General features: G+C 31.6%; 1 protein-coding gene across 6 annotated transcripts in view; it reads left to right on the top strand.

Annotated features, from left to right (window-relative positions):
• Nucleotides 1–8,474, top strand: part of LOC145109204 (uncharacterized) — a 10,910-nt gene extending 2,436 nt beyond the window's left edge. The window contains exons 1-4 of one of the 6 annotated variants that reach the window (XM_079046316.1): nt 603–752; nt 925–1,013; nt 5,156–6,597; nt 8,345–8,474. In XM_079046316.1, coding sequence (XP_078902442.1) covers nt 5,176–6,597; nt 8,345–8,377 — 1,455 coding nt within the window. In that variant the 5' untranslated portion in view covers nt 603–752; nt 925–1,013; nt 5,156–5,175 and the 3' untranslated portion in view covers nt 8,378–8,474. The other 5 variants (XM_079046320.1, XM_079046322.1, XM_079046319.1 and 2 more) reach the window with 5 other exon arrangements.
• Nucleotides 8,475–8,960: the final 486 nt, after the last annotated feature.

Here is an 8,960-nt window from a genome sequence, read left to right as displayed (position 1 = left end):
TAAATTATTATGTAACAATAAATATTCAAAAAAATATTACCTTCATCTTCTACACATTAAACAAATAAATTTATTAAATTTTGAAGTACTCTAATTATTATTCCTTCGACTTCGAAGCATTTTGTTATTATTGAATATATATTAAGTAAAACATTTAAACTTTTATTTTGCGACACGTGGCACAATTTTGTTTCCACTCGAAGTAGACGTTGCGAATAAAGCATCGCCAAAAGCGATTGAATGTTTAGAAACTTGTATTCTCCATTTTCACTTCAATCGAATTTTTAAATTCAGAAACTTGTACGTTCAAAACTGTAATTTAAAGCCAAATTTTTCTTTGATTATTTTTCAAACACATTTTCCTACAAGAGCAAAACAGTATGATAGAACTTAAGGATCATAGATCGGTTTTCTTGGGTGATATTGAGCTTTTGTTGTATTTTTAATACACTTTTCAATGAAAAATGCAACAAAGGCTTAATGTCACTCATGAAAGTTTTCATGTTCTTTTTCAAGTTTCACATGTCGCTGTGGTTCCTTGTAACCACTCGCCCTTCGTTTTATCTCCACGGAAGTGTACGACGGCTCTGTCATAAGCTCCGACGATCCAAAGGTGCGCAGCCACACTCTCGCTTCCTCTTCCACAACCACCATTCTCTCTCTCTCTCTCTCTCTCTCTCTCTCTCTCTCTCTCTCTCCAGTCGATTCGGGCTTCTCAACAGCTTTATGGCGTCAATATCTTCCGGCAACAGGTTAGTGCTTATTTAAGTTATTTTTAGAAAAAGAAAAAAAAAAACATTTAAACTGCTATGATGCAGGTATGCGTGTTCAAGATAATTTTTTTTAGAAAATCATAAATGTTGTGTTTAAACATGTTATGATGATATGTATAAGTAATGTTTTTTGTGATTTTTATTTTTTTAGAAAAAAATGTTTAAAGTTTAGACTAGGAACCTGGGTGGTGGAGGGGCGTTTTTGCCTACATAGAGTCACCTAAAGGCCGTCGTATCCATGTGAGTATTTGAGTCTGTGTGCCTCATATTTAATTTTTTATATAAGGAGCATATATAATAGCACTCAAAAAAATATTAGGATAAATGTTGAATTTTGTTAAACCTGTACTGATTGATGATTTTGTTGTGAAGATATATATATTATTAGGAAGAAAAGTAGGAGGATATTTAATTTCTAATGTTATTAATGTACATTAAAATCATAAAATATTTAATATACTACGATGATGTTGATTACGATGTTTATCTATATCTTTCAAAAAATCCATTTCAAAAGCCTTTAGTATAAATAATATGTTATTTTAAAAAGTCAAACACATTTCAAAAGCCTTTAGTATAAATAATATGTTATTTTAAAAAGTCAAACACATTTCAAAAGCCTTTAGTATAAATAATACGTTATTTTAAAAAGTCAAACACATTTTAACAAATAAAGATAAAACTAGTATTTTGTAAAAATAAATTAATCAAATAGAACTAATTAATCATTAGATAACTTACATATCAAAATGTTTCATATCTTCTAAAGTATGTATTAAGATTGTTATAAAAATCCAAAAAGATATATTTATCACTCTAAATAGTTTTTATTACAAAAATAAATAAATTAAATACAAAAATTTTAGAATAAAAAAAAATAAAAAAACATGCATTGCACAGGTCTTAGCTCTATACCCGAAAATTTAGTGAATCATTTCGAACAAAGTGGTACTATTTTTTGAATATTCTGTCTTATTTACATTATATGACACGACGTAGTTAGGTGTTAAGTTAGTTTATTTTTTGAGGTATTTTAAACTGTCATGTTTTGCAAGTAAATAAAATAGATGACAAGTTAGCTTTTTAAAAAAAACAACTATTTAGAGTAGCTTTTTAAGAGTTTAAAAAAAATGAAATATACCCTTAATTAATTATAAAAAATATGTTTTCTTAATTTTTATATTTTTCAACTAGTTTATCCATTAGTTTTACCAAACATCATTTTTTTTCAGTAAACTTATAAGTTAGCAGCTAATTTTTTAGCTAAGAACTAGTTTTTCAGCTATCAGATAGTTTTTCAGTTAATTTGTCAAACATAACCTTAGGATATAAATACTGTAACACTCGTACTTCGGGGTTAGTAGCTCCTATATTTAAGAATAATAAAAATGACACAAATAAGTATTTTGATGAAGTAAATGACCAAAATGTAATAATATAATATTTAGGAGCTTAAACTAATTAAAAGGGATTAATTAGAATTTTAATTAATTGCAAGGATTAAAAGAAACTTAAATAAAAAGAAGTTTAAAAAATAACAATGAATAAAAATTAAAGGGGTTAACTGAACATTTTAATAACCACTTGTCAAAGAAAATTGAGGTTTGAGGGTTGCAATGGAGAAAATTACCACATATAAGGGGCCAAAGTGTCATTTTAGAACATGAATCACATGTTCCCTCTTAACAGCGACACATCGACGAGGTCCTATTTTTCCCGTTTTTGATCTACAAGCCGATTCCCATCCAAAGTTATTTGATTCCAACCTTAAATACACAACTCATTAACAATGTAAGACTATCATCACCCTCCATTTAAGTCTCGATCTGGAAGAAAAAAAATGAGGAAAGTAAGGTTGTCAGGTTAGGGTTTCAACGGGAAAAGAAGCTTGTTAGGCTTGTTTCCAAGCTATTTATGGAACGACTTCTAATACTCCCTAAGATAGTCTAGACATGTAGGTGATGATCACGAAGACTCACAATGTTACATCTTGTTTTCCGGGCTAAAAGGTTTGAGTTTTTGATAAAAGACAAAATTACAAAAATGGTCCCTGTGGTTTGTTAATTTCTTTGGCTAAGGTCCAAAAAAAAGTTTATTAGCAAAATAGTCTCTATTTGGTGGTTTTGTTGTGGTTTTGGTCTCTACATCGTTAACTTTAACAGCATGGATGTTAACTTTTGGCAAATGACGGATTTACCCCTGGGACCATTTCTGCAGTTTTATCTTTTTACCAAACTAGAAGGACCAATTATTCAATTTCTCTTTTTCATTTTATTGAATTATTGTATATTAATTCTTTTAATTACTTTTTTTTAAACTTTTTTCTTATTGTATTATTTTTTTGTGTTATTTTATATTAATAAATAATATTTTTAATATTATATTTATATATTAATAAATATTACTTTTTTATTATTAATTTTTTTAATTATTTTTTTAAATTTCTTCTTTATTGCATTAATTTTTTTATTAGATTTTTATATATTAATAAATATTATTTTTAACATATAATATTTATCTATTAGTAAGTGTTGCTTTATTGGATTATTAATTTCATTTAATTATTTGTTTAATTATTTTATTGCGTTAATTATTTTTATTGGATTATTAATTTAAATTTATTATTTTTATTTATAGTAAATAATATTTTTTAAATTATTTTTATTTTCTTTTAATTTCTTTCTTTATTGTTTTAAATAAATATACCAAAAAATTTCACCCACCCCACCTTTCCAAATTTATTTTAAATATTTGGAAGATAACATATTTTTGACAACATCATTACCATCACTCAGTCACAACAAACCATTATCGGGCCGTCTCCACCCCTGTTACTATATATATATATATATATATATATATATATATATATATATATATATAGGTTTAGGTTCTATGGAAAAAAAACAAAAAACCCTAAAAAAACCCTAAAAATCATTAAAATGCAAAAAAAATACTTAAAGATCACAAAACTTTTTTTTTTGAATTTTTTTAACAAAAAATCGCAACTTTTAGGTCAAAATCGCTGAAAAAAAATTTTGAAATTTTTTTTTACAGAAAAAAATAATAATAATAATAATAAATTGATTTTTTTTTCAGCGAAATTGTAAAAAATGCTGCGATTTTTTGATAAAAAAATTCAAAAAAAAGTTTTGTGATGTCTTGGTATTTTTTTTATGCATTTTTATGATTTTTAGGGTTTTTTTAGGGTTTTTTGTTTTCCAATATATAGTAACAGGATTTGAGACGGCCCGATAGTGGTTTGTTGTGACTAAGTGATGGTGGTGGTGTTGTCTAAAATATATTTTCTTCCAAATATTTAAAATAAATTAGGAAAGGTAGGGTGGGTGAGATTTTTTGGTATTTTTATTTTAAACAATAAAGAAAGAAATTAAAAGAAAATGAAAACAATTTAAAAAAATATTATTTATTATAAATAAAAATAATAAATTTAAATTAATAATCCAATAAAAAGAATTAACGCAATAAAAAAATTTAAAAATTTAATTAAATGAAATTAATAATCCAATAAAGCAACACTTACTAATAGATAAATATTATATGTTAAAAATAATATTTATTAATATATAATAATTTAATAAAAAAATTAATGCAATAAAGAAGAAATTAAAAAAAATAATTAAAAAAAATTATAATAAAAAAGTTAATATTTATTAATATATAAATATAATATTAAAAATATTATTTATTAGTATATAATAACCCAATAAAAAAATAATACAATAAGAAAAAAGTTTTAAAAAAAAGTAATTAAAAGAATTAATATACAATAATTCAATAAAATGAAAAAGAAAAATTGCATAATTGGTCCTTGTAGTTTGGTAAAAAGATAAAACTGCAGAAATGGTCCCAGGGGTAAATCCGTCATTTGCCAAAAGTTAACTGTTGAGTATTATGTATTGCGTCATTGGGCCTGTTTGTTTAGTCCGTTTGTATAAACGAGTTGGGCATGTCCACTTGTATTTATTGCTAGGGTTAGAGTATATAAGGTGCATGCATGCATTGTATTTAAGTCAACTCTGATATAATCTTTGTAACCCTATTTTACGTCTCTACAGAATTAATTCTTCATCGAGTTCTTCTGAGGCGTGACTACTAATAATTCAGCACCAGTTTGATCAATATCGTGTTCTTGTTAATTATTTGTGTGAATCTTTTCGATCTTTAAGGTTTTATCTTCAACAATTGGTATTAGAGCGGGAGACAGTGTAATCCATACGCATCTCTTATGTTTATAGAGTTTTAGGGTTTCCGTTAATATAAGATCTAACTCAGTTGTCTTCTTTTTCATTCTGTCGGCTCAAAGAGATCTTAATATTACCCTATAAACAATCTTTGTTTACACGTCTGATTCATTACAGATATCAAAAGGTTATTCACCATGCAGATGGACGATTCAAACATCAACTCCTTGAATATCTCAAGCAACATTGGATCAACAACCAGAATCCCGATTCTTTTTCCTCACGAATATGAAGTCTGGGCGATGCACTTTGAAGATTATGTTCTAGGCTCAGAAGATAATGGTTATCTGATTTGGGAGGCGATCACTCTAGGTCTGTTTGTTCACACAGAGACCAAGAGAAAAATCAAAACCCAGAGAGAATACAACCAATTGCTCCTTGATGTGAAGGACGTGCCTCAAGACGAGAAAGACAAACTCATGAGCAATATTAAAGCAATGAGAATCATCAGATTCGCTTTGCAAGCAGATAGTTTCCGTCTCGTGAGCTCTTGTGACACAACAAAGGCCATTTGGGATAGGTTGAGAGAGCTCTACTCCACATACACAGATCTAGAGCATTCGACTCAAACGCTCTTGCTATCTGAGTTTGGCAAATTCATTCAAAGGCCTAAAGAAACACTGACTGCCACGTTCAATCGATATAATCATCTTCTCAGCAAAATGATGAAGCATGGAATAGGACGTGAACTGATTGAGAAAAAGGTCACGTTCATGAACGGACTGCGATCAGAGTGGAAGGCAGTATTGTCAACTGTTAAAGCGCACAAACATTTCAATAACTATAGTCTTGCGAAGCTTGTGGGTATTCTGAAGGCGCGAGAGAGTGAAGTAACGAAAGAAGCGAAGGTGGTTTCTGGAATGGGGTCTTTAACCTTGGTTGCGAAAGGCAAGACAATGACTGATGACGGATCTGGATCAGATAACTCTGAGTATGAGCTCTCAAACGAAGATTTCGCTTTAATGGTGTCAAGCCCTAAGCGATTTGCTAGAAAGAAGTTTCCCTCAAGTAAAAACAGAAACTGGCAGGGAAGCTATAGCTCGGAGAAAGTGAAAGAGGAGAACAGGAGTGGTTCTCAAAAAGAGGAAGAGAAAAAGGAGAAAAAGGTGGTTGGTGACTTCGGATATGATTGTAACTATTGTCATGGCAAAAACCATCTTGCCAAGGAGTGTATGATGCGAAGGAAGAATGAGAAGAATGAAGGAGAGGATGAGGAAGCTTACCATCTGAGAAAGGTGGAGGAGATCAAGAGGAAGAAAGCTGATGATAACTCTATGCCTGTGTTAGTTGTGCAGGAAAATATGGCTAAAGGCGAGTTTGGAAGAGTGGAAATCTGGTCAACAGACTCAGAAGATGACGAAGTTCGCAAGCCCACACATGGAAGGGTGTTCGTACGGAAAGAAACAAGTTCACAGTTCTCAGGAAGATGTTTGATGGTAACTGGTGGAGATTCGCAGATGCAGGAGAGTACTAGTGGAAGTGAAAGAAGTGATGATAACTGTTTTTCCGCACGACCTGTTCCAGAACAAATCAATGAGTGCGAACAGCTTATCAATAAGGTACATTCCATTCTCGAGTCTCTTAATATTCATGTATCTAGATATGAAACTGAGTTAAGCGACTTAAAATTCACCTTTTCAATTATAAGCGATAGTCTAAAGCGAACCCGGTTGACAAACTCTAACCTAACTGATCAATTGAGCAGGGCTACATCCAAGAGTGATGAGAGGCGTATGTGGATTCAGAAGATCGAGTCGGGATTTGTCTAAGTCTAGGGATGAATCTATTTATTTGCAAAGAGACAATCTTATGTTTTTGAAACATCGCAACATTTTTTGTTTAATTGCAAAACGACTTTACTTTAATATCACTCAGCTGTACCTTGATTATGAAATTGGTAAGAAAATCCACAAAATGATTTTGCCATTTCTCGAATTAAAGGAAGATGAAATAGACGCAGACTGCTACAAATGCGAATCCATCGTTTCACCTGAAGAAACTTCTGATGCGTACAAATATGGACTTGAACGAATCGAAAATTACATTAAGTCAAAGGACCACAAAAATATGTTGAAACAAATCTTGGATGAGAATGATAAAAAGCAGATTAAATCTGATACTGTACTGAAATTTGACTCATTGAATGCCAAGTTGAGTTCAGAAAATAAATTGAATGTTGAAAACACTTCTGAATTCGATGAGGATAGTGATATGAATGAGATCTCTGTAGAGGATGAGGTTGACTGCTTGGAATTCATTAAAAATGAACCTTAACCTGCGAAATCTCTTATTTCTGAAAATTCAGTTGAGTTCGCAAGAATTTCTCAAAATAAACCAAAAATTTTGAAAGAAAAAGCAACTGTTTTTCCAAAGGTCCAAATTACACCAAATCAAGTTTTTAAAGATAATGGAGTGACCGAAACTCAAACTATCGAATTAAAGTGCATTGTCGATGAAGATAACAAGGATGGTTGCGAAGAGTTCTTCTGGTCAGCCCCAATAGATAATGCTGACGAAACTGTTGGCTTATTTGAAAGGACCTCATGGACAGCGAAGGGAAGATACGTGGCTGAACCTATAAACAATCGCTCAGCATTTGAAAAAGGTAGCCCAAGTGGTACCAAAGAAGTTCGCAGCGAATCCAAATAAGTGAAGAGCGAATCTGGTGTGGCAAAATCAAAACCAAATGTGAACATTCACAAGTCGTCTAAGCAACTTGCAGATAAAAAACAACAAAGAAATGAGAGATATAAAATAAATGTCAATGAAAGGAAGCAATTTTGGCAATCCCAAAATTCTGGCTATGTTCGCAACGAAAGAAGGTTTAATCCCAATGCGAAAGTACCTTCGCAGGTAAATCCCATTCAATGTTTGCATTGTTGCTCTCACTGTCCAAAGGACTCTCAGCAAAAGGGGACTCCAAAAACTTTCTTCACAAAGAAACCAATGGAGAGACCAAAGCCTTATCACTCTCAATTCACAAAGTCTACACCCAATGATATCAAAGGCAAAGGAAAACTAGTTTCAGAGCAGAAAGTTCCAACCAAGACAATGAATGCTAACCCTAAGGAAACTGAAAAGAAGTCCGTTAAGAATCAAGCTAACACCAAGCACAAATCGTTTGATTCTAAAGAAACGAACTTAAAAGATAACAAAATCAAAGTTTTTACCATCAAACGAAAAGATAAAACCACACTCATTAAACAAACATATTTGGTAGATCTTGACATTACTTTTTCTCCTTCTGTGAAAGGCTCACAAGGACCCAAGAAACTTTGGGTTCCTAAATCTGCTTGATTTTTGCAGGTAATTCGTGACGAACAGTTCAACACTGAATGATACATTGACAGTGGTTGTTCGCGTCACATGACAGGAAGGAAGGAGGAGCTACGATAGTTCAGGGCTCTTAAGGATGGTGGTAATGTAAAGTATGGGAATAATTCTTTTGGAAGAATAAAAGGCTATGGAATGATAACGAATTGAGACTTCTCAATTCGCAAAGTGGCTTATGTTAAAGGATTACAGCACAACCCTGTTAGTGTCTCGCAATTGGCTGTGGGAACTGGATTGAAGGTGTCATTTGACGATGAAGGATCAGAAATCATTGACAAGAAAACCAAGTCTCTTCTTCTGAAATCACAAAGAAAGGGTGAGATGTATCCGTTAAATCTAAAGGCAATACGAGGGAAGCCAACCATTTGCCTGCTTACAAAAGCTCACTCAGACGAAAGCTGGCTATGGCATAGGCGTCTTTCGCACTTAAACTTCAAAGACATCAACAAGCTCGTTCTTGGTGATCATGTGCGAGGACTTCCTCTATTGAATTTCGACAAGGATCATTTGTGTGCAGCCTGTGAGATGGGAAAGCAAAGTAGAAAAATTCATCCAACTATCGTGAACACGAAAGTCATCGAACCTTTGG

This window comes from Lactuca virosa, chromosome 4 (genome assembly GCF_052849685.1).
Source record: "Lactuca virosa cultivar CGN04683 chromosome 4, Lactuca_virosa_CGN04683_v6, whole genome shotgun sequence".
In the NCBI taxonomy this organism is placed as follows: Eukaryota; Viridiplantae; Streptophyta; class Magnoliopsida; order Asterales; family Asteraceae; genus Lactuca; species Lactuca virosa.
This window is presented reverse-complemented; position numbering and strand designations above follow the sequence as displayed.